We start from the raw sequence: 25757 nt of genomic DNA, 5'->3' as shown, positions 1-25757 counted from the left end.
GTATTTATTTAGGTGAAAAGGCGAAGGGGAAGAGCCCATGAAGCCAGCAGCAACCACGGCGACCGGAGGGCCTGTCCCCCCAGGACCCCACCAGCCCAGCCCAGCCCGGCCCGGCCCGGCCCGGCCCGGCCCTTAGCGCGGCCCCCGCCGCCCCGCCCCGCCGCAGCGAGCCCCGCCGCCACCGGAGCACCGACCTGCCGCGCCGAGCGCCCCGCCGCTCCAGAGCACGCCGCGCCGCAGCGCGGGGGCAGCCATGGCGCCCGGAGGAGGCCGCGCGGCGCGGGGCAGGCCGGCCTGGGACCCGCCCCCAGGCCCGCGCGCAAGATGGCGGCGGCACCGGCGGGCGGCTCCCCGCGGGCGGGGCGGGAGGCGGCCCGGCCCCCCTGCGGCTGCCGGGGCTGCGCGCCTGGAGGGACCTCGGGCAGCGCCGCGAGGGCGGGCGGCGGGCCGGGCTGGGGGACCCACCAGGGTACTGGAACTGCCCGCAGGCCGGTCTCGGTGCGCCGGCGCTGGGCCGCCAAGGCGTCTCCAGAGGGGCGGTTCCTGCCGCCGTGGGCAGGCCGCGGCAGAGCTGTCCCGGGCGCAGGGCTGGCAGCAGCGTTACTCGTTCTGTTCCGTACTCCCGCCTGGCTTAGCACGAGCCACTAAAATAACCGAGACCAAACATGCAGGTTCACCAACGCGTCTTTGTCCTGGGAAGACGGCAGCTTTATCCAGACCCGCCTGCTGGTTTGTTACCAAGGCTGCACCCGGGCTTCCGAGGCCTGTCCCAGGCGCTCCCTGCCCGGAGGACGCGAGGCGGGCAGGTGGGAAGGAGGTGTGCGGCAGAAGGCTCCCCAGCGTGGGCCCTGCCGGGGCTCTGGGGCTGCTGTGCCAGCCCCGACGGAGGGTTGCGGCACGTCGGAGGTCGAGCAGGTTGGTTGGTTGAGCTCTCTGGGGTGGCCTGTGGTGCCTGTGCCTGCCGGCCATCTTCCCAGCACCCCTTCTTCCTCTAAGGCACTCTGGCTTGGTTTTGCACTCACTTGTTCCTGTAACGCTCTAAAGCATGAATTTAAGGAAGTGGTAGAAATCAACAAATTGAGTTAAAGAATTCTGCTGCTGCTGCTGCCCCGAACGCTTTGCTGACGCTGCCGGTGACCTCTGAGTGTCCGTGCAGTCTGGTGGGCCCGTTCACCCCAGGCACCAGCATGGTTGCTGCCTCTCCCCTGCAGAGATTCAGGACAGGAGCTGTCTTTCACTGTTAGACCAGCTGAGAAGGACTGTGGGAAGTAAAGGGCAAGGTAATCAAGAAAAAATTCATGCTGGGTAAAATGTTTACCCATTGGAACAATTTCCATTAAATTTAATGGCTAAAGGTGCCATATAATGGATTTAATTCTTCACATTTTATGAAGTATTATTAGCATGCATTGCTTGCATAGTAGACAAGTCTGTATTTGCATAGCCTGTTACATTTTGCTAGGGAAATACAGAAGAAGCGTAAAAATCCTAACTCAGGTCAATATTTACTCATGTCCCTTCATGATTAGAATCACTTGAAAGATTATATTGTAACAACATAAACTATTACAGTGACTCTCTGCTACCAAATCACTGAATGCAGATAATCTACTGGATAACTGGGTTTGTGGCAGCAAAAAGTTCACGAATACCATTTGCATGACACTTTTTTTAAAGGGGCTTACAACACAGTACAGTTGGGGTCAGCACCCAAAGTTAATTTTGAGATTCTAGACTCAATGACTGTCTTATCTCTGATGTCTGTACTGCAACAGAACTTCACTAGATCTCGAGTTATTACAATCCAAATAATAAGGTTTGTGTTTTTTCCTTTTGTTGTCCTGCTGCATTTGGAGCTTCCAGAACAGTGGATTCTACAGTATTGAGAACAGCACATGTGAGAAAAGGAAGCTATGACGTTAGTGATTTGTGGTGAACAAAGAAATGACAATACAAATCATTATAAAAGCATGAAAGGGGAGAAAGATCTTGATCGTGTGCAGAATTCCCTTGTACCTCGGCTAGGTGAAGATGAATAGTGTCTCTAGTTCTTCTTTTGCACATCCAGTAAATACATACTGCTTCATCCTTGTACACAGGAACTATGGAAAGGTGTGACATGGTGCTCAGGTTCTTCTGGTTTTGATGTAAGCAACTGTAATTTTTGCAGTGTTTTTTTAGTAGCATCCTGCCAGTGCTCTGGCATCACACAGTGGTTATGTTAATTATGTTAACTATTTATATGCAGTAATTAATAAATGCAAAGTTCAGTAGTATTAAAACAGTGTGACGAAGCTCAACCTTCCTCTTTTCTTCATGTGATAGGGAAGCGGTATCTGCTAACAGAAGATCACATAAAGTTACAAGAATTTCAGCAGATGAAAGTGGCAATTAGAAATGAAGTTCATGGCAATAAAGGTATTATTATTTATTTCATAATCACCATTCTCAATTTTAGTGTGAGTGCTTGGAAACAAGACAGTAAAAGTCATAATATGACACCAATTGACCTCACATAAAGCAACAACTTACGTCTTCCTCTTGCAAATTTTTTGTAGCTGAAATTATTGGAAGATCTGAGGCTTAACAGGATGGAACAATATTATTTTGCTGTGTTGTAAAGTGTGGAGAAACTTTCAAGTATGCAAGATAAGACCTGAAATGTCTGTATCCTTGCTTTCCAAGTTCTAATAGACAGCCTAATAGAAAATATTGTTTCTTGCTTCAAATGTATCATCAGCAGAGAAAGTTAATACAAATCCTGATTTCTGCTAAACTACCGAGAGACAGACTCTGACAGTAATTTGCTTTTAATCTGCTCTGTAAATTTACTTATCTTATTCTTTTAGAGTTTTTTTCTCTTTATCTACTAGAAGTTCTCAGTTGTACATCCAATTCCAGATGAGATATGCATACTCAGAACAGGAAAAACAAATTCAGGTTTTTAAAACTAACAAAGGAGCAAGGTTAATAGATTTCTTTCCTGATGCGGGTTTTGTCATGCTGTTTAAAGTGTATACAATTCCTCTCCTTAAGGCACATAAATAAAAAGGTAAATCTGGCCTTAATATTTAAGAAAGATTAGGTAAAACTCCATTTCCTGCACCCCTTTCATCATGTGCAGGTGTTCTAGTGATACAAATTGAGAATTGTTCTGAAGAATAGAGTTAATTTTTAATTTATTCATTTATTTTCAAGAAAGATACAAGGAATCCCATTTAGTTTTAGATAAACCAGCATTCTGGGACAGATAGGGGACACAAAGTCAACATGACTATTTTTCTATATTAAGTGAAAGAATTTAAATCAGGCAATAGCAAGTCATAATATTACTGTATTTTGCTGTGATTATGATGTATTCATATTGAGGATTATTTGTTCTGTACTTGAGACGCATTGCATGTATTGCTGTGGGTCAATCATGCTTGCTAAAGCAGGTTTGTAAAAGTCAAATATTTGGCTTTACAGGTCACAGCTGACGTTTTTGTTTTGTACAAGTAGTAGCCTTTGGCACCTGTTTGTGTGTATGTGTGCGTGATGTCTGTGCTCAGTGTTTAGTCTGATAGTTGAAAGACAGAGAATTATTTAGGGTGAATAGTAAACTTGGAAATGTAAATGTAAAAACAGTCATAACTATCCTGTTACACACAATATACAGTAGCTGTTCTATATTACAGAATTATTAACCATAATATATTAGTAATGACAGAAGGTACACCATTATCTACAGTACTTACAGTACCTATTTTGTGTTTTGTACAAATACGGTTCAGATCCCAGGTGTTTTTTAAATGTCTGTGCACCTTTGAAAGCATCACAACCATTATATATACATGCTTATACATACACACACGTCTTCTGACTCTGTAGGATTTAGATCTGCATCTTGGTCTTGAGTAAGAACTCATATTTGCATGTAGCAGCAGATATGTATCCAGGAGCTAAGTATGTCGTTTTCTGGGGTGCTCACATGGCACTTCTTGTGTAGGTTGCTAGCTGAGAAACAGCAGTGACGCAGCAACTGCTAAAAAAAGTACACTTCTATACCCAAGATTGCAGGGGGACAGGCAGCACCATTAGAGGAATGGTGCTGCCAGGTGGTAGATGTCATTTTAATCTTGTTTTATGTCTGAATCAGAGTCCTGAGATTGCCAACTTAAGGACATATCTTTGTACTTGCTTTGTCAGAGCAAAATATGCTGGATAGAGAAACTTCTTTTTTGAAGTGGGGAAGGGAAGCAACTCTTAAGTTTATGGCTATGTATAGAGAAATATGTTGACTATATGACGCTCTTGGTGTTTCCATGAATTTTGAAGGAATTAAAATCTTCTCTATGAACAGTGTTGAGGAGAAGCTCATGCTCATATGAATGCTGACTGAATCCTTCCATTTTAAAATGTTGTATTAGCTGATGCATTTTATAACATAAACAATGCAATTAAGTTCACAATAAGCATCTTCTTGGTCTTCCAAGTGTGATGTGACTTCCTGGGGACAACTGGGGACACCTAGGTATGCTTGTCTGTGAGAAGCTTTATGTATTTTTCCTGGTGAAAAAAAAACAAGCTTTCTGCTTCATTTGATCTCCATGTTTCAGGTGCCAGTATGCTGTAAAAATAAAGGAATTGTTTATAGACTGCTGCTATAATATGTTTTATTTTCAGATCTGTATTTTAAAAGTATTAAAGAAAAATTAAAGACAAATGGAAAGATTCTCAAAAATGAATTAAAAAAATTACTGCATTTATGTCAGACTTCATCTGATGTGGAACTAGCCAGAAAAGTTATTTACAGGTATTTGTAATAATCTTTTCTGTCTTTATTTTTTTGCTTGTATTAGATCATCTCAGGTTATGCCTGCAGTTGAGGGCTTGCCCTGATTCAGTGGCTATGTGCATAGTTAATCCCATAAACTAAGGCTGTATTTTAATTCACTTGGGATCTTCCAACACTCAAAGGCTCTCAAATCAAAGGAGAGTCCAGCTGCGGGAGCAAAGTGGTGTCCTAGCGTATGCCAAAAAAATGGTGAGCCACACAGAAATGTAATCTCTCAGCTGAGAGGTGGCACTGTGTTCAGTGGCATGTTCCAGCCAAGGCACACCTTACTTATAAACTGGCCTGCACCCAGCAGTGGCAGGTCAGCAGGTTTTGTGAATGAAAGCCTTCCCAACAATTGCAGTGCAGAGCTATAAAGAAAAAAGCAAAACTTTATGTTTACCTATTTTTTAGCATAGGAGAGGAAAAGTTATGGGGTATTTTAGGAGGTATCACTGCTAAAATAGATTGCTGCAACTTCCCATGTTATTGCTCTGTGAATAGAAAGTAAAGTAGCTGCAAATTTTCATGGTAGAGACCCACTCTGTTATTAATCCAAGGCAGGTTACTTCACTGGAAATAGAAAGTATTACATATTACTAGTTAATTGATTAGTTCATCAAAACAATATTTTTTCCATATAATTAATCTCCCACTATCTTAAGCCATTTCCTGATGTAGATAGGGAATCACACACATTGCACATACAGATCCTGCAGTCTAGTTAAAGCTGTTTTCCTCTGACAAATTCCGTGCTCTGTGTGATTAACTTTTTTTCATCTTTCTAATAGGTTCCATGAACAGAATGAAATCACAGCCATAAATGATTTTAAATTTGGGCCTCTCTTTATGAGGCTGTGTTACGAGCTAGACCTTGAAAGGCCTGCAGTAGAACTTATCAAAGATCAGGTAATTCCCCTATATATTTTGAAAATATTATTATTAGTCCAATGTAAGTAATTGGTATGCTACATGAGCATATTGATATGCTACATGAGCCTTGCATGAACACCTAGACTGAAGTATATGTGTTGCAGTAGCAACTATGTCTATGACATTAATATGAAAATGAAGATTCCATGGTTTTTATTTTTAATATAGAAAAACAGTGATTAAAAGAAAAAATAAAGTATTATTTAATAAATATTTGATAAATATTAAACATTATTATTGTACTTATGTGTAATTGCATCATTTTAATAAAAAGTATTCATTAAAAAATAATTCCTCAAATTAACATGTTTTCCTGCATCCTTTGTTGTGTTACATCCTTCTTGGAAATTAACACTTCTGAGTTTTTATGCAGCACTCCTTTGAAATCCCTTGGACTATTTGCACCAACTGATTTATCCTTTTACTCTGTACTTCAGACTCTGTCTGAACCCTGTAGAAGTGGTATGATATTCACATTCATTTAGCTCAGGAACTTGGCTGTTTTAGTGCTGAAGAAACTTACGGAATTGGTTTTGAACATCTGTAAAATGCTATGTATGCTATTGTGACAAGATATTAATCATGCCCAGTGTGTAATAAACTTAAAAGATTCTGGGCAATAATACTATATCTTCAAAAATATTTGACAGCCAATGGAATGTCACCTCTATGATGTTAATTCATTGAGGCATGAGATATGCCTAGCCAGAAATGAGAGAAGTCTTGCTTGGGCTACTATTTCTTAAACTAGTCATGTGTAAGAGTATGTGTGGGTTTGGGGGGTTTCTTTTGTTTGGTTGGTTGTTTATTTTTGTTAAGATCTATGTCATTAAAACAGGTAACTAATGGATAATAAGGTACAGTGCACTTCTCCAGACTCTGCTGTAGAAGTTCAGACTTAATATCCCTTACATTTTATTTGGCTATTCCCAGCACATAGTGTGATGGAAGTGAAATGTAAAATATATTTGCCTTTTTTTCTGCTCGACTGCTTGTTACCACGCTAGCCCTTGTGCTGATCTGGTCCTCATTTGACATTGTGGTTAGCAAAAAGTTATTTCAGTTTCACGGTGGTGGTGCTTTCCCACAAGGATATTGTTAACCAGCTGAAAGCTGTATTTCTGCTGAGATTTTGGAGCTGCTATTAGTGACTTATGCTTGCATTAACATAGAGGTCACAATCTGTCAGTTAAAAATAACTATAGTGGGAATCTCTGGGAAATCTCTGTTTAATTTTAGTGAGCTGTTGACCATACTGAGATACTGGTATTTTAGAGGTTACTTGACAGGGGCTGTCAGGGAACCCAGAGAGTTAAGTGTTGAACTTGTGAAAATGGGACTTAATCCAGTAGGAAGACCTGCTAAATGCTGTGCACAGGAAATACGCTTACTGCCCTAACTTTCTTTACACTTGCTCTGTTTGTATCTTCTCCAGAATTTGCGTGGTTTTTTCTCGGAGAGTACATCATTCCATATTTTGATGACTATGTTGTTTAAAAAGGGCCATTTTGAAAGTAAGTACTATTTTGCTAAGGCACATGCATTTTGAGGAGGATGCTTCTCACTGCAAGTGTGTGTTTGTGTATAATATTGCTGATTGGTTTATGCTTTTAGAAGGCCAAATATATATATTAGGGTTGATGTCAATAAGCTGCACTGTAGTGTGTAATAAAAATGAAAGTCAGTATTTATTTCATACTTGAAATGGAATTCTTACCATTCTCAGTTGCACAGAATTGTGAGTATCCAGGGGGACTTGCTTCCTCTCTTTTCTGGAGTTTTAACTTCTCTTTGGTTTGGAATTTCCCATAGCTTTTTGTTCTCCCTGTTCAAAGTTTGTTTTACATAGTTTTTGAAGCAGTAAGTTCTTCAACAAATTTTAGCAATTCTGTATTTGCATCAGAGCAGGGAAGAGTGCACTTTTTGTTTTCATGACAAAAATAGACCATAGTATTCTCTTGGTTTGTCTTACTAGTGTGTCCGCACAGAGTGACTACTGCTATAACTTAGTCAGAAGCTTCAAATCAGTTTAGCCTTTTGTGAGGATAAGGGGGAGTCATCTGATCTGACTGAAAAAAACTTTCCATGAGAAAATCTTGAGTTTGGAGTAAGTTTTTCAAGCAACTCCCTTTATTTGAAATTTGTTGAACACATAGCACTTGATCTCTTGATTCTTGGCAAATCTGAGTCCAGCGCTTGTCCTAAAGTTGAAACTGAGACACTGTAAAAATAACTAGATCAGAACCTGAACCTAGAATTTAGTTTTAGATGTGTATGAATACAGTAGAACAGTAAGGCCAAATGCTAATGTAGATTGAAAACCTCCTTGCTATTAAGAAATATTTACATCTCACTGACCCTAAATTAAACTTTTCAAAATGTATTAATTAAAAAAAACAAATGAGTTTACATTCTTATTTTGAAGTACACTTACTTAGCTCATGCCACATTGATTTTATTTTTTTTTTCCAGTTTCTAAATGTACAGCTTTAAGTTTGTGAAGATAGTAACTCTAGTGTGTTTGTGATAGGTGCTTTGGAAGTTCTGGTAGAAATGAAAAAACAAGGTGTACCTTTCAACAAAGAAACTTATCTACTTGCATTTGCAATATGCTATAAACTTGTAAGTATTTTCAACTTACATGACGAAAAAGTGTTTAAAATGTATTGTCTGTCTTCCTTCTTTTTTTATTTTAAAATTTTTATATGTTCCCAATCCTTATTTCTTAACTAGTGCAGATATTTTAGACATATTTAAGTCCTAAATTGCTTCATTGTGCATGATATGGTATACATATATAGCTTGCCATACAAACTGATGTGACAAAGCAAATCTCTGGGCATAAGCACTAAGTAACAAATTTGATATAGCCTTTGATTAGCTGATATTATTCTTTTTCTGGGATCTGTGATCTTTAGACTATACTTTATCCTTGAGCCTCAATATTGGTTTTATAGACTGGCTTCCTTAGGAAACAAGGTATATATGTGATATGTTCTGTTTGTTAGACGTCTCCTTTCCATTTCTCCCCCCACCCTCCTAGTAGCCTTGATTCCTTTAACAAGGATTGGAGTTCTCAAAGGTAATCTGTTCCTACATGCCTGATGAAAATGGTCAGCTGAGTGGAGAAAAAAAACCTACATGATTGCCTTCAGTGAGAGACAGGCTGCCCCTTGAGCTTAACTGGGTTTTTTTAGCTCAGAGAGAAAGCATGAACACAGTAAGAAACTAGGCTACATAAGTTCTACAAGCATTTTCTTAAGAGTTGTTTCCATTTTGTAGCAAAGTGAGATCCTGGAACTTGTTTATTTTTATCTTCTCCAGATTTGAGTCAGTTCTGCAATTTGAAACAATAACATAGGCCTTCCCAAACTCAGTAGGAAAGTCTTCGATTTCTCAATGTTTTTAGGAAGAAAGACACTATCTGAGGAAAAAATTAAAACACTAAGATAAACGTCCTGAGGTTTTTTAGGTAATAATACAATGAAACTTCAGTGCATATGTGATAAAAAGGAGTTAGCCTAAAATGGTAGCTCAGGAGTAATTTCTGTGGTGCTTCTGAAATTCTCAGTTCTAATTAATCAGGGCCACCTTTGGGTAAGGGGAAGTAGAAATAGCCATGTGGCTTTGGTGTTCAGCAAGTGAAGCAGTAGACAGAGCTGAGAAACAGCTGCGGAAGTTGTCTGCTGTTAAAAACAGCTAGAGATCAGACGTTACAGTCAGTTTAGGATGTTACCACTTACGTGTAGAAGGGCCTTTTTGCACCTGTCCCGAGCCGATGCTGTCACTGAGGCTGTCAGGTCCTTCCGCGACTTCCCCCCCAGTGTGGAGGGGTATTGAAAACAGACCAAGGACACGGGCGGCGCTCGCCTCTCACAGAGGATCGATCGCTGCTGGACCGAATCTTAGCGTGGAGACTAGAAACACCGCCCTCACCATGCCCACAAACTGTTACTGAGGCCAATGTTTAGTTTACGAGTTAACCGGTTTATTAAGGGTTAACACAAACTAAGGGGCCAAGGTTCAAGAGGGGTAGGCTAGGGATATGTCAGGGAAATAATTCAAAGCTACTGTGGTCTTATTAAATGTACATTCCGAGGGAGAGGTGTGGAATCAATGAGCCCAGCAGGAAAGTGTGTGTGTCTGTGTGTGTGTGGCAGAGCGGACCAGGCAGGCAGGGAGAGCAGAGCCTGGCCCTCTTTTATAGATCAGAGATCACTGTTTGAATTAGGTACCACTGTTCAAATTAGGCAGTTAGCACTGGCCAGGTACGTACTCTGTCAGAGGCAGGCTTTAACCTGTTGTCCATTTTGCTGCCAGTTATCATAACCCTCATGCTCTTTTCTTGCTGTGGACTTATCTGGTAGAGCAAGGGGCCTGTTCCAGTTCTTCCTTGGCTAAATCAGCAAAAAGACACCACTCTTGTTTTGCTGGCTTGAAGACATTTTGTTTAGTCTTATGTGGGAGGAGAGAAGATGGACCATTCTCCACAGCAACTCAAATTTATAAGCTAGTGTTTGCTGGTAGCATCCACTAAGGCAATACTTAAGACTTTCAGTGTTGCTCCTTGGCTTATTCTTTGCCTGTTCAGGTAAAGGCTTTCACAGAAACCCAGTGTGTTTCTCTGATGTATCTTTTTGTCCTTCTGCTGTAGCTTCTTCCCTAAAATCTTTACCTAGTTCTTTCCATGGCCTACTGTCAGAAGACTTAAAAAATACTTATTTTCATTAACTACCTAATTTAGCTTTTAGAATAAAGAAAGGACAAAAAGTCAGCTTTCTTCCTGATATGGGAATGATTGGAAAGAGGAAAGGAAAAGTGTCTGTTGGTTATCTCAGTTGGTATACTGCTGAGGTTGTTTTATTTCTTGTAGAAGCCAGAAGAGTTAGGGCAAGGCATAGCTGTTAAAATAATGGAAATTATTCTTACCCTCTTCTGAACTCTGTAGCTTTGAATATTATATTTTGATGTGTGTTGCAAGAAATGCTGCACAGAATCTGCTTGGTTGGGTTCATACACAGGTTGCCTTGGGAATATTACATAACATTGATTTTTTAATGCCTTCTGAATGTGATTGCAGTTGTCTACAGTCTTTTCAGATCACAGGAATAACAAGTATGTTTGAAATTTCTATACAGGACAACATAGAGTCTTGGAAAATCTCTGAGAAACTGCTTGAAGAAGCACAGCTAAAAGGTGTCACATTGCCACTACGAGTGTTCTGCTTTGCTGTGGCAACTGCTCTGAAGCAGGTACAGTACCTTGTGTTTTGATTTGTGCATGAACCTCTATAGTTCTGTTGTAGTAAGATGGTTAGTGAAAGGAAGCTAAATAGAGGAAGTGTAACTGATTTATGTGATAATTTGAAGTGCCAGAATTCTTGGGTCCCTGAAAGAGCAGGATTATAGACAACTCTTTAAAATGTCTATCTTGGGAGGCAAACTCAAAGGACATGTTTCTTCAGGGGAGGTTTTCATATACCTCATGTGCATAAGCAGGATGAAAGACTGAAAAAGAGAAGTAACAACTAGGAAATTCTGGAGTCCAGTGTTTACACTGCTGTTCATTTGTGCATACAGTTTGAGGAAATTCTGAATGCTCGCTGCCTGATGTAAAAAAAGTCAGGGACACGCTTAAGAGCTAGTGGTTTTATTTTGTTCATGGATTTGAATGAATGAAGTGGAATTGTTAAAATTTTCCTAAGCACAGTGTAGTCTTATTTACACTGTATCTGAGAACAGAGACACTGAACAATAGGGTCATTGAAATTAGCTTATTCATGTGCTTGATGGCATGACAGAGCTTCTTACTGGCATTTAGGTTACAAAACAAAATCTCTGGCTCTGAAGCGACATGAAATATTCCTAATGCTGTTGCTTTATGTAAAAATCAGTTAAAATTTTTGTTTTGCAAACAGACTAATGCTCCTTATTACACTTAGCTATTGTTTAAGCTACATGATCTTTGTCAGTGCATCCTGCTGAAAGATGGTTCCTGATCCCAAGCAACAGTGGTTGGTCTCATAAATGTCACTGTAACATTTACTGTCTAGAAAAATCAGCTGATAACATAGATATGGTACTGTAAAAGTGTATTTCCAAAAGATTAAGAGTGCTGGGCAAGATAAATATCCATAGTAACATACACTGCACTTCATGTAATTACTGAGCATGTGTGTAGATCTTTTAGGTGCTGCATGCCCAGTGTCGGTTGCATGCTTCCTTTCCCTGCTGATCTGAGGCGAGTGGTACTGTCTGGTGTGCTAAAGAGCCAGATAGCATGGGAACTCCTGCTTTCCCAGGCTGGAAGCTGTTTAGACTCCATGGGTCGTGGTTAGGGGGTTCTACATGCTGGTTTGGGATTCACTGAAAAGTTGTGAAAGTGTTATTTTTCTTGAACTTTTATTGTGAAAGTATGTCATACATTTTTAACTGTGTTGTTTGTTGAGGTTTTTTTAAATTATTGTAATTCCTTTCTAGGATGATGTAGTGCTAGCCAAATTTTATTGTTCCCAGATAATGAAAATGGAGAGCAAACTATATAATAATCTTAAAGTAAGTATGCTTGCATTGTATTAGAATATTGCAGAGAAGTATGCTCTATTGGACAAAAAACTCCCAGGTACAAAGTAACAGAAGGTCAGCTTCTTAGTAGCACAGGCATGTGTTGGTATTGATGCTGAACTTGTGTTTGAGCCAACAGACCCTTTCTGTCAGTTGTATGTGTGTTATATTCCTCATTGTTAACACTCTCCCCCCATTTTTTAAAGTTGCTTCCTTCCATAGATGGGAATGAAAAGTAGACCAGTCCTACTTCTTTAAGTATAGACCCATGAACAATTTCTAATTATGACATTGTGACTTTCTGCTTTCTTGCTACAAGAGCTTTAAACAAACACAGCTCCAAGTAAATGCCTTCCTTAGCCCACTTCAGGCCTTCTTCAGCCCTGTGAACCTTGACCACAGATGTACATACAACAATTATTTTTCTTTAATTGTGTGGTCTACAACCTGAGAGAAAGTCTAAAGCATGTACCCTGTAAGTGAGCTCTCTAAGCTATGGAAAAGCCAACTTTACTCAAGCAAAGCTAATGAGGAGCTCTGCCTCCAGGCTCACCCTTTCTTTCCAGGTCCCAGCTCTGAAATAAAACCAAGCCTCTGTGGAGATTGTTCATTTCCTCAGCTGTCTTCATGAATAATGGATTTTTATTAGTGAGGTATCTAGAACTGTTTTTGTCCTGCACTGTCTCATGCCTTCCTCAAACACTTAAAAAAACCCTGTGTTCTAATGATAAATACTATATGTGTGGTGTGGTTTTATTTTTTTTTTAAGGTTCTTGTCCAGCTCAAATCTGGTTCACTTGAAGAAGTAATAAAAACATTAGAGGAAGCAGTGGAAGTAGATACTCCTCCCTTTGTGAAAAAAATTGAGTTTTCTGAGCAGGTGGTAAGTATACAATAATGAGAAGAGGTCCATGTGCTTGGCTGAGCCATGATGACCATGGTTCAGCTACGGAACTTCAGCTGCCTGAGTTCACCCTGCTGAAGTTGTTTTGCTTCTGATGCATTCAGATGCCAAAGCAGCTGTCTGGCTTTTTACTGTTGGACAGAGTGAATCTTGCTCTTAGAAGCTCAAATTTCATCTGAACGTAGATGAAGTGTTCCCTAGTGGCATTAAATAATTTAATCCCTTGCATTCTATGCTAATTTCATTGGATGGAAAAATTAGAATGAAGTTCAGATCATAGTGATATTGTTAGGCTGGTAATATTTGCAAAGGCAAAGACTTGTGATGCCATACAGGGAACTGAGATGTCAGAAATCATAGTTTTTGCCATTTTACTATATTTTACTATGAAAATGTAGTTAAAATATAGAAATACATATTTTACTATAAAAGATAGCTTTTAGTCTATTGATCACCAAGAGGGCTTCCTTCAGAGGAAGTAACCCCATCAGCTTTGCAACATTGCTGCTGCTTTTCCTGAAGCTTATGGGTATATTGATTTTGGGCATGTCTATAGAACAAGATATTTTAAATCTGTGTTAATAATTAAATACTTAGACTTTTACTGCTGCCTGTTAAACAAAATTAATAACTGGTAAGTAAAATAACAAATAGTAGGTAGAAGAGGGGCATACCTTTCAAAACAGCCCATGTATATTAACTGCTATCTTGACAATAACTTTATTAAAGCAGCATTTCATTTTGTAAGTTCATTGCAATAGATGTTCCATGTGTCCATGTTGTGTTTTGATTTTGTTTGGCAAATTTGTAACAGTCCCTAAGAAGACAAAGCATCAGTCCTAACGCGTTCCTTCCACAAATGGTTATTGATCAGTAAAAATGTTTAAGATATTTACTTATACTTGAACTCATACTGCGTGTATGGCATACAGAACTTCTCAGTGTTCTATAGTCTTGACTTTCATTGATTTGTACTGTACTGTACATTTAGAGTGATACATTATAACAATTAGAGTTGTGCTGATCTGGAAAGCAGATTCCAGGAAGCAATTACGTTTCCTGGGTTTAAATAGAAAATAATTGTGTTAGTCTGTACTAGGACTGCAAATAGGACTGTAAAACTTTGAGGAAGTTTTAAATCTAATCAACTCTCCCTAATAGATATGTAGTGCATTTCCACCATTGTCTGTGATGAATAATGAACGCTGTGTATAATCCTCTTCTTATGAGTCATTGTGTTAGCTGTGTCTCTTACATTGTGTACTTTTTTTTTCTTTGAGTGATTTCTTGTCTTCAACATGGTGGTTGATTGAGATCTTTACTTGCTGAACTGTAATGGTCTGTCATATTTCCTCCTTAGCTGGCTACAGTCAGGGAAAAGATGGAAAAAACCCCCAGCCTTTCTGCCAAATTAGAGAAGATATATACGAAACTACAAGCTTCAGGACGAATAACTTCCAGCACGCTGGAAGACATGCTTTTCCAGATTCCTAGTTCAAAGAAGACACCTGCAAAGCTTTTAAATCACAAGTTACTTGGCTATCAGACTGCTAAACCTCTTCATTCAAATCTGTTGTTGGAATAGTTCATTATTTAATGGCAAACTGAATTGCTGCTAACATCTCTTAGAAGCTAGGTTCAAATAAAAAACATTTTCTCCCCCACTCCACAATGAGCGATTCTTGAAGTTGTTTTTGTGAAACTGCGTTTTAAATAAAGGTCATGTGGCTGCCATGTTTCACTTTTGATGCTGAAAATAAGCTGTGACTGTAGGTATTTGTGTGTTATTCAACAGTGGAGTGATAGAATGAAGTTTTTTCTCAGACACTTAAGTCACGATTTTCCTCTGCTAAATGTCCTGATGGAAGTGAACAAAATAGTATGTGTATCTGACCTGACTTCTGTGGTTCATGAGAAGAAAATTCAGCCTTCATTGGATGTGATGTTCTGACTGAAAGCATAGATGCAGTCCAGAGTCTAAGTAAAAAGTGCTTTCACCCTTTATTCAAATTCTGTACATCTCAAGACAATCAGAGGAAGAGAATCATATTTTGTTCTTTTTAATATCTTCTTCTTCAGAAGCAGTACATTAGTATGTTTTTTCATATCAAGTGGGATCATGGAAATGTTATGGGAAGTAGCATGGTAACCAACTGTTTTCTCACTTGAGATTCCTGGAAAAAGGTTTAGACAGAGGGGCCCCACATACTGATTTCTTCAAAATTTTTAGTATTAAGCCTACCAGAATAAGTAGATCTTGATGCAAATTTGCAACTAAGTCCTAACAAGTTTCTAAGAGCAAGTATCATCACTTTTTTGACTAGACTTGCATATCTATGTAATTCACTCAGATGTAGAGCAAGTGATCATAAAAACGGTACAAAGAAGCTTCACATTGTCCCGGCTTTAATGACTCTGGGCCAAATTTTCTTGCTTCTACAAATAAAAAACTCTGAGTCCTGTGAGCACAAGACTAACTGGAACCCAACTGAGTGCTCTCCAGATTGGGCCATCTTATCTCTCCTTTGGCTTCTGTTAATTTTATTTTGTCTCTCCCCACCTCAAACAAATGTCAGAACTCCAAAGATTTGTTTTCTGTGAATGAATTTGTGCATGCTTTATGAAACTGCTGAAGCCAGTGAGTCACTGTGAAGAAGCAAGAGCCCATCCATGCAGAAACGCATCTCTAGCCATTAAAGCAAACATGGCTCCTGCAGGTCAGAGGTTTCCTTCTGAGGCTCTAACACTAACTTGTTTCTGCCACCAATGTGTCTTGTTAATAAAACACACAAAACTGTTACACAATGGATGGAATTTCATGCAAGTGTAAGTGAAGAATACTTTGAAGTTTCTCTTTTATTTTTACTAAATACGTGCATGCTTGGTGTGAGTGGCTGCATACATTAAAGTACTACATGTATTAGTCTAAGAACACAGCTAATTTCTGGTTCTGTAATATCGTATAGCATGTAATTTTACACGTAATTCAGGAGTACGGTTTTTTACCCATTTTACCAGATGAACCCTTGGGTAGCTCCCAATCTTTTCTCCACCAACAAATTTGATACAAGATTTGTAAAGGCTGCTTGGCAGTGTGGCAATGATTAGTTTCAAATAAGTTGAAGGAGTGAACTACACTTCAGTTTAGTCAGTTGGTACTATCAGTACAACTTTTAAAGAAATACGATTTATTTGTCTTGAGAGAGAAGGGAGTTGCTCATAGAAAAAGAAAGCAGAGACCTAAGAAGGATTAAAAGGTAGGGTCAAAGCACACACAAAATTCAGACAACTAAACATTAGAATACAGAAGGTTGCTTTGGAAGTGATGTAGAAGACTGGTAACAACCTCTCAGGAAAAAAGGTAGGAGAAAAGAGCAACTGCTAATATACAGCTGATTTCAAAGTCTAGTTTGTTTCACACAAGTTGCACAGAGGGTTGTGAATTGGGAAAGCTTGGATTTGAGTGTCTATGCATTTACCTGTTGGCATATCAAGGTCCTGAGCACACTGGCTTTACCTCAGAAGAATCTTCAGCCATGTGCTTACCTGAGTGTGTCTAGGTGTGTTTGGCTTCTGGTTTCCCAGTGCCCAAGATTTGGAAACCAAGCTTGTCCAAACTTAAGCAAATACCTAGGGCTTTTTCTTCTGGGTCAAAAGGACTGAAATGTCATGGGCTGAGTTACTAAGAGAGAATTTCTTGGAGATGGCCTCAGAAAATGGAATGTGTGCTCTATTACTGCAGGCAGTGAAATAATTGCACTTTGCTTATATGGAGTTTTCATCAAGGATGAACCTTGAAATTAAAGGTATGCCAGCATTGTGAAATTCAGTTCATAGTTGGGTGGGGTTTTTTGGTGAACAATGTGGATAAAACAAGGCATTTGCCTTTCCAAGTGAATTGCTCCCTTTTTTAGGTGTTACTGCAAGAGACATGTAGGAAATGGTGTCTAAAGCTTTATATAGTAAGTAGCTCAGATGAGGATCTAAGGGCTCGATTTGGGTGATGTTACGTGGAAAAGGATTGCTGTTTGACATATGCAAATACTCTTCCTGCAATAAAATGAAATGTGAGTTTTTGTGCGTGTCATGACGCTGCAGCAGCTCCTCGGAAGAGTGACCCCGGAGGCAGCAGGTGGCGTTCATGGATCATACTTTCCTATCGACACAATTTCCAGGGACTTTACCTGCGGTGTCAGTTAAGTAAAGGTAGGGCACAATGAACGGTTTGCCCTATGTTAAATGCATGCCATATTGAAGTGGAAAAGCCAAGTGTCAGTCAGCAGCCTCGAATAACTGATAGTGGGTATTACATATTTATAGCATTTCATCTGAAGCTTACTGCGTTTATTTTAACACCTCATCTTGGCCAATGATTGCAAAGCAGCTTCTACAGTATTCTGTGGAAATCCTAATTAATGACCTAGGAGTCAAGCTGCCGATGTTACTTCTAGTACACCAATGACAAGTAAGTATACCTTACTTTGCTTTACTTTATGAGAAAGTGGGGCACCTTTTCCATCTTCAATTGTGACAGCATTCATTTTCACATTTATGTGGAATCCAGATTGTGTCCAGTCTTCAAAGGACTGATACTTCTCTGGTGTAGATACTTCTGCTTTTCTCCATGGGTTAATACCTTCCTTTTTCGTATTACCTTCCACAAGCATCTTGAGTCTTGGTAAGGAAGAATCACTTCCTCTGTACTTCTCACAAGTTAATTTTCTGCTTCCAAAAAGAAACAGCTTAAGGTGAAAGACTTAGTTATTGCAGTGGAGCTTAGGGGTACTTCCAGGCCTCAAGAAGAGTTTCGTGTATTTAATGAGTGAATTATGAATGTATTAATTGTCTTATGAATATATGTAATTAATTCAATGTATTCAATGTATTTAATGAACAAGAGTTTAAATAACTTTTTAAACAAAGCCTTGTTAGAACTTTGCAGCACCACAGAAATTATGGAGACCTAGAGTATGTAGGTCTAGAGCTTGCTTCTTTCTTTCTTTCTTTCTTTCTTTCTTTCTTTCTTTCTTTCTTTCTTTCTTTCTTTCTTTCTTTCTTTCTTTCTTTCTTTCTTTCTTTCTTTCTTTCTTTCTTTCTTTCTTCCTTTCTTTCTTTCTTTCTTTCTTTCTTTCTTTCTTTCTTTCTTTCTTTCTTTCTTTCTTTCTTTCTTTCTTTCCTCAGGGTTATTTCAGGTTGCATCTTTATTAAAAAAATAATTGCAAAATAAGCTGAGACTTATTGTTTTAAAGGTATGTTTGTTGTGGCTGCTTACATGCCCCTCTGCTGGTGGAGACGCCTTAGCAAGTTTATTAAAAGTAGATGTTGCTCATATACTCCCTTCCTCCTCTGTGTCTTTTCTCCTGCTGCTTACAAACAATGTTTTGAACATGGCAGTTTTCTGATTGTCTGCTCCCCTTACAGAGTACTTTTCAAGACAGCTTATTTTCATCTGATTGATAAATTTAAACAGAAAGCAGGACTAGGAATGCTTAAAACTACTACTGATCCTGTTTCCTGTAATGTGAAATACAGTGGTTTTTCAATATCTATGTTTGCTTGTGCTGTTAAATATAGTTGGCTGAAAACCTTCAGGAGCTTTTGGGGTGTTTGTGCTCTGTGCTGTTTGTCTGAAACTCCTAGTAATTTCAGCAGCATGTGTAGGGAAAACCAAGATAGTCTGACTTCTCCCCAAGCATAGATGCTTGTTTTTGGAAGTACTGATGCATTAACTAACATAGCCCCTTTTGTGTACTGTCAGGTAAGGTCAGTTCCCATGTCCCTGTGCCATGCAGCAACTCAAAATAAATACAAAGCTGCTGATACCAGTGAGAAGATGAATTAGGGACAATCTGCACAAATCTGACATAAGGGATCAGAGCTAGCTAAGCCTGAACCTGGTATCCACATGAAGGGTTTTTAAAAGCAGTGTTATAGGAGACATCCCCCTATAAAGATGAGGGCAGCAATGTGATAACATTGGATGGAAGTTGTGGAGGTGCTACCCAGGCTTGTTATTCCTTAGGACATTACCCCTTGCTGATTTTCCATGTAGGCAGGTATGACGCTGCTGTGAGTAACTGGGAGTGCATTAAGGATGGCTACAGAGCACTGGAGATGAGGATGAAGAGCAAGGGGTCAAGTGGCATCTCCTCGATCATGTCAGTGAGAGAGGGAAAGACTAGGTCTTTCCTGTGAGCAGAAGTGGACTCATCCAGGGTGTCACAGCTTCCTTACATGGCTGGTGTCACAGGGAGGGCTCTCAGTTTGGTGACTGCAGTTGCAGCAAAGGCCGCCGAGCTGGGATGGGGTATGCTTGCCAGAGCATGGCAAGGGTGTCTTCGCAAACAGGCTTCCTAACCTAATGAGGAGGGCTTTACATGAGGTGTGGCAGGGAGGGTTACCATAACGTGGAGAGAACTGAGGGCACAAGAGGCAGAACAGGTGCATCTGGGAGGCAGCATGACAGGGGAGGCTTTCACACTTCCACTGTAAAAGCAACTTGGGACCCACCTCAAATGTCTGTAAACAAATTCATGTAGCATGAGGAACATGCAGGAGGACAGTCTCTGGACAAGACCCCATTATGATCATGGTGATGTGGTGGGATAGCTCTCATAACTAGGGTGCTGCAACAGAGTGATGCAAAAAAAGACAAGGGTGTGCAAGCATGGCAGAGAGTTTGAGCTCTGTATATAGGAGTAGTATGAATGGAGCTTTGCCCTGGGACAAGTGGTGAGCCAGTCATCAGACTGTGGGTAAGGATCAGAGGACAGACCCATACAGGTGATGCTGCAATGTGATCTTCTGTATCCCATCTGATAAAGAAGAGGAGGCAAGGTGAAGCATTCCTTAGGCAGGTGCAGAAACTCTCATTCACAGACCCTAGTACCCATCAGTGACATTAATCACCCTGCTGGAGAGGCAAAGTGGCCAGGCACAACTGATACAGAAGACTTCTGAAACATATTGAAGATAATTTCTTGATGCGTGTGACTGATGAACTGGTGAGGGAAGGTGCTGTGTTTGACCTGTGACTCACAAGTGAGCAACAACTGGTGGATAGTATAAAGAGCAAGGGCAACCTTTGCTGCAGCAACAATGAGACTTGTGGAGTTTAAGATCCTGAGATGATTAAGCTAGATCCAGGACTGCAAAAGAGGAGATTCTGGTTTGTTCAGGCACCTGCCTGCAGGATGCTGCAGGAAAGTTTCCTGAAACGAAAGGTGTCTGGGAGACCTGGTTGATCTGCAAGGATAGACTCATCAGAGCACAGGAATGATCCATCTTAGTGTGCAGAAAGTCAAGCAAGCTTGGCAGAAGGCCGGCATGGATGAACACAGAGCTCCTGACTACATTCAAACATAAATAATATTCACACAGAAGGTAGAAGTAAGGATAGGCTCCTCAGAAGGAATGCTGAGACATTGCCCACACATGTAGAAATGTCCAGAAAGCTGTAGCTTAGCTGGAGTTAAAGCTAACAAGGGAGGTGAAGGATGGCAAGAAAGGTTTTTCTAAGTACATTGGCAGCAAAAAAAGGGCCTACTGGTTACTGGGGCAGGGGAACTAGTGACAATTGACAGGGAAAAGGCTGAGGTCTTCTGCCTTTTTGCCAGCAAGCTGGTCAGAGGAAGAGAGGCTGAGAGAAATAGGTTTGCTCAGCCTTAAGGCTCAGGGAAAACTTGGTTCCTGTCTATAGCAATCTGATCAGAGCACAAAGAGAAGGTGCAGCTAGACTATTCTCAGAGACGTATGATAATAGGACAGGAGGCAATGGACTCGAAACATGGGACGTTCTGATCAGGAATTTGAATAAAAAACGCGGTCATGAGGATGGGTGATCAAATCCTGGAATAGATTGCCTGGAGAGGATGTAAAATCTCTGCTCTTGGAGGTATTCATGACACAGCTGGACATGGTCCTAAGCAACTGGACCAAATTAGAGCTGGGATCTGGACTAGATGGCCTTTGAATATTCATTCCAAACTGAATTGTTCTGTTACACACCTCGGTGAGCTACTGACTCTGCTGGCTTGCATTCCCCCACTCTCCTGTGAGAAGCAAATGCATGTGATGATTTCAAACTCCCAGCATGCCACTATGTAGCTGGCTTAATAGTCAGCTTCTAAACATTTATATAGAGAAGATTCTCTTTTTCAGTCTCGTCTGCACCGAGGATGGTGATCACCCAGCTGGTGGGTCTGCCTGGTCCCCATGATTACTTGAGGTGCCAGGGTTATGAGATACAATGAAAGTTCTGGACTCAGATCTGGTCTCTCTGCTGCCTCTGTGCTATGCAGAGCTTAACAGCATAAATTTCCAAATCATATGACAGTCATGTGCTGCGCAAATAGGCAAGATGATCACTAGTCTGGCTAACTCCACCCTTTGGACTGGAAATCACCAAATTAGCTAGATGTGATATAAAAGGAACAGAATGAACTTGAGAACCCAGTAGTCAGCAATGATCTGGTAAAGATCATGAACGGACATGAATACTCTCTTCACCAGTTCTTTATACTACCTATGTTATGTGGCCAAATGTTACTCTTCTTTTGGTGGTAAACATCTTTAAAATCAAATGTAAAAAATTCCTTGGGGGGAGATTTAAAATGAGTTCAAGAGCACTGTCAGATATTTTGCTCCATAGTAGCACTGTAGCACATTTTATTCCTTTTCCACAGCTTGTCTGATTTCTATTGTAAAATCCAAGACTGAAAGGGATGAGATCAACATTGTATTGCTACCCAGATTGTTCTAGATAGAACTAGTGTCCTCAGCTTCTGATTCAAATATTCAATTGCTACATTCTCCATTTAGACCCAGAATTATTGTTAATTCTCTGGTTTGTTTGGTTATGATATACCTCTGGGGATTTTTGTTTGAGATGCTGGTACAAAGTTTTCAGACAGCTGCTGTATAGTCTTCGAAATTCATGTACCATCAGCCTTTATTTGTCTTCTGATACTTCAGAATTTGCCAGGATAAATGAAAATACAGATCTAAATTCAGTTTTGCTTTACTGTATCGGTAAGAACAGGCCATTAGAGCAATGGTCTTAATGTTTCTTGCTATCTTTGGACAAATTTAATAGGATCTCTACTTTTCTCATACAGTATCAAAGCAGGTAACACCGTGTTACCAACAGTCTGCTCTAATTTTCTTACCAAATAACCACAGCTCTATGTGCATGTCATACCCACTTCAGGAATAGGGCAGAAGAAAAAACGTGCACTCCCCTCTGTCAAACACAAAGCCTTGACTCAGCTGCTAGGGCTGATGTTGCCCTCAGACAGGCAACATGCCTGTTGTTTGGCTGAAATAGCTTAAGCTCTTTGTTCCTGGAGGCCCTAGGGGGTGGGTGTTTGGGGCACCTACATCCTTCATCCACTCCCCACCTACTCCAAAAAAGAAACTGTCCTCTTAGTTCACATTAAAGGGTTTTTTTCCAAGGCTTTGTAAGCAAGGTAGATGGTAAGATGTACTTTTAATATCCAGTTTCCGGAGCTATTCCTTGCTTTCAGTTTCTAAGCAGTCCAGGGAAGAAAAGTCCCATTGACCTTTGTGATGTTTGAAGAGAGATTAGAACCTCAGCCATATCCAGCAGAAACCGCAGTATCCAAATAAAACAGAAAACTACCCACTGCCAGTCTTTCCTGTGCTAGGTAATTCAGTCTAAGTACCATGCAAGAAATTACCATATTTACTTTAGGAACAGGAAATGTCTTGTAGGATGAAGCTTGACAGACCCAATCTCCACGAAAACTTTTAGACACTGAGGGAAAAGGCAAGTTAATAGTAAGATTTGGAACAGCTGAGAGTGTGCAGCATGAATTCCCAGGTAACAACTCCTTGGCAATTATTCCAAATAGAAGTACTTACAAGTGCTATAGCACTTCTTTCAGCTATATGGCAGTACGTGGACCTTGGCCTGCATGGCAGGATTTCAGTGATGTTTTTTTTTGTTGCTGTCTTAACTGCTAGAAGGTGTGGTTCTGCATTCCTTTCAGGCACCATGTGCTTCAGAACTGGAACTAGAGTCCAGCATAACTTGTTAGAACAGGAAAGGGACTCAGTTCACAAATTTGCTTTACCTAATTAAAAAAAATCCTAACTGTGTGGTTAAACATGAGCAAAACAGTTTGAGAAACTTCTCATCCTCCTTCTCTATAATACCATCACTTGGGTAGGAGTAAAGGGAAGGGAGGGAAAAAAAAAGAGAAATAAAAGGCAGAGATACTGTTGAGAACTTCTTCTTTATGTTTGAAGCTTTATCAGTTCTCACATCAGAATGACAGAAAAAGAGAACTGTGATGGAAAAAGGATGATGCATCTACAAAATTGCCCTAGTGGTTAAGTACTTTCAGGGGAAATTCAGACCACAGGATCGGCTCTGCTGCACTTTTACTACCCTTTGGAAGAGTTTAAGATTTGTAAACATTGGCAAATTAAAAATGCCTTACAAAATGGTAAAAAAAGTGCATGCTTGGTTTTAGAAAATAACTTGTGGCTGTTGGCCTAATGCAGCCCTCTATGGCAAGCCACACAGAAGAAAACAGCATAACAAGTTTCAGGCCTGAAACTGTACACAGTATAAGCCTTGCATGGGCAGAACTGGTTGGGCTGCAAGATATTTCTCCCTCAGGCTGCTGTGTTTGTCAGCTGTGGATATTCAGACAAAGTAGTTTACTACCTTGAAGAATGTTTTAGATTTTTAATTTGTTTTACAAATATATTTAATAATGTTAGTGATATCTATGTCTTGGGTGGATTTTTTGTTTTTTTTCTTAAAGACTAAGCAGAGAACTGTAGACTGACTTACACTGGAGGAGATTTCTGGAGATCATCTTGCCCCATCCTGCATTATATATCAGCAGGGAATAACACTGAAAGATTAAGTCAGAGAAAGGAAATTAAAATCCTTGCCTGTTCAATTGTAGCCATATGGGTGTAGCTCCCTTTTCTTACAGTGAAATCAAGCTTGTTCTTTCAGGTTGTTTTGGTTATTTTTATTTCCTTTTTTTTTTTTTTTTTTCATTTTAAGAACTATATAATTTCAGTTAATTGTCTTGCTTCATAGCTGGTTATAGTTAGTTCTTTTTCCTGCCTACTCCTAAAATGACTGTGTTCCAGACACAGTAGAGTGTTTTAAGTATGGGCTGAGAACCTCTATGGATCAGGGCTTGTACTAGTAACTAGCTTTTATTGTTTTCTTTCGAAGCAAAAATATTCTCTGACCTTCAGGTAATGGAGCAAGGAAGTGTTCTTCCACTGACAGATTATTTTAAATATCTCACTTCTGTAGGAGCATTTTAGTCTGCCTATAGTCTATTTCTTACCTACTGGCTAAATCACAGTCAGTCACCCTCTATCACTGGTGAATCTTTCCCATCAACTAGCGTACTTAGTGAGAGGTGTGACACTGTGCTCAATTTGCCAATGAGAATATAATGCAAGTTATTATAACATTTTGCTTGCATAAATCCTTTGTCTTCCTGTTAGCTGCAGGGAATAATTTACACATGTGGTTTTTGTCTTCTAAATATTCAAGGTCAGTCTTACAAATAGTGAGTCAGACCATTAGTATGTGTGCTGAGCAAGACTGCTCATTTAATCAGTCTAGACATTCATGTGGACAGCCTGGAAGCTGCAAGTTACTGTCATACTCTGCTTGTCTTCTACTCAGTTTCTTAATATTTATTTCCTTAAACTTGCATATTCAGCGAGGAAAACAGAGTGATGGGGAAAAGGAAGTGAGAACTGCTGCTCTGTGTCAGAAGAAAGCTACAAAGTGGGTGTTTACTTCATCAGAGTTGTTTCTCTATCCTGGATGGAGTCACAAATCCTGATGTGAATTAGGGCAAATCAGAGAAATGAGAAAGGACAGCAACAAATCAGCTGATTCATAGGTATGCTGATAACGTTTCCCAGCTGTTTCAACACCCATGATATCCTCTTAAATAGTTCAATGTGCTTCTGATTAATAGAATCATAGAATCATTCAGGTTGGAAAGGGTGTGTAAGATCATTCGGTCCAATCATTAACCTCACTCTACTAACCTGGCTCTAGCAGCCCACTGGTAGACCATGTCCCTAAGCACTGTATCTGTATGATTTTTAAACACATTCAGAGATGGTGATTCAGCCACTCCCCATAGCAGCATGTTTCAGTGCTTAATAACTCTTTCAGTAAAGAAGTCTCTTCTAATGTCCAGCCCATGCCTTCCCTGACACAACTTGAAGCCATTTGCTCTCATAACTAGTTATTAGTGAGAAGAGACCGACCATCCCTCTTCAGACTAAGCAGCCCCAGTTCGCTTAGACACTCTGAATAAGGTTCTTTTTCCAGACTCTTGACCAGCTTTGTTGCCCTTCTTTGGACCTGCTCCAGCATCTCAGTATCTTATATTCTTTAAAAATGAAACACATAGAAAATTACTGTAATGCTGAATAATTTAATCAGTTCCACTATGCAGTTTAATAACTTAGAAAATTTCAATGGCATAAGGGACTGCCATCTCTCTCTGATTCTGAGCGCAAG

At 40.0% G+C, this 25757-nt stretch overlaps 2 protein-coding genes across 9 annotated transcripts in view; one reads left to right on the top strand and one right to left on the bottom strand.

The window, feature by feature from the left end:
* MRPS27 (mitochondrial ribosomal protein S27) overlaps positions 1 to 332 on the bottom strand; it is a 48711-nt gene extending 48379 nt beyond the window's left edge. For both annotated transcript variants that reach the window (XM_051642090.1, XM_051642091.1), the window contains exon 1: positions 195 to 332. In XM_051642090.1, coding sequence (XP_051498050.1) covers positions 195 to 255 — 61 coding nt within the window. In that variant the 5' untranslated portion in view covers positions 256 to 332. The remainder of the gene's footprint in view (positions 1 to 194) is intronic.
* A 39-nt stretch (positions 333 to 371) lies between these two features.
* PTCD2 (pentatricopeptide repeat domain 2) lies at positions 372 to 14888 on the top strand. 7 transcript variants are annotated; one of them, XM_051642096.1, is made up of 11 exons: positions 838 to 915; positions 1045 to 2147; positions 2326 to 2418; positions 4666 to 4795; positions 5608 to 5725; positions 7185 to 7263; positions 8280 to 8371; positions 10888 to 11001; positions 12229 to 12303; positions 13082 to 13195; positions 14577 to 14888. In XM_051642096.1, the coding sequence occupies exons 3-11, from the start codon at positions 2379 to 2381 to the stop codon at positions 14799 to 14801; spliced, it is 987 nt and encodes a 328-aa protein (XP_051498056.1). In that variant the 5' UTR covers positions 838 to 915; positions 1045 to 2147; positions 2326 to 2378; the 3' UTR covers positions 14802 to 14888. The 7 variants fall into 7 exon arrangements, with proteins under 7 accessions (XP_051498053.1, XP_051498056.1, XP_051498058.1 ...); XM_051642098.1 differs by having other exon boundaries at positions 899 to 915; positions 1857 to 2147; XM_051642097.1 differs by lacking the exon at positions 838 to 915 and having other exon boundaries at positions 1245 to 1280; positions 1857 to 2147.
* The last annotated feature ends 10869 nt before the right edge of the window (positions 14889 to 25757 follow it).

The sequence above is a fragment of the Apus apus genome, chromosome Z (assembly GCF_020740795.1).
Source record: "Apus apus isolate bApuApu2 chromosome Z, bApuApu2.pri.cur, whole genome shotgun sequence".
NCBI lineage: Eukaryota > Metazoa > Chordata > Aves > Apodiformes > Apodidae > Apus > Apus apus.
The sequence above is the reverse complement of the archived record's forward strand: the minus strand, read 5'-3'. Positions and strand labels throughout refer to the sequence as shown.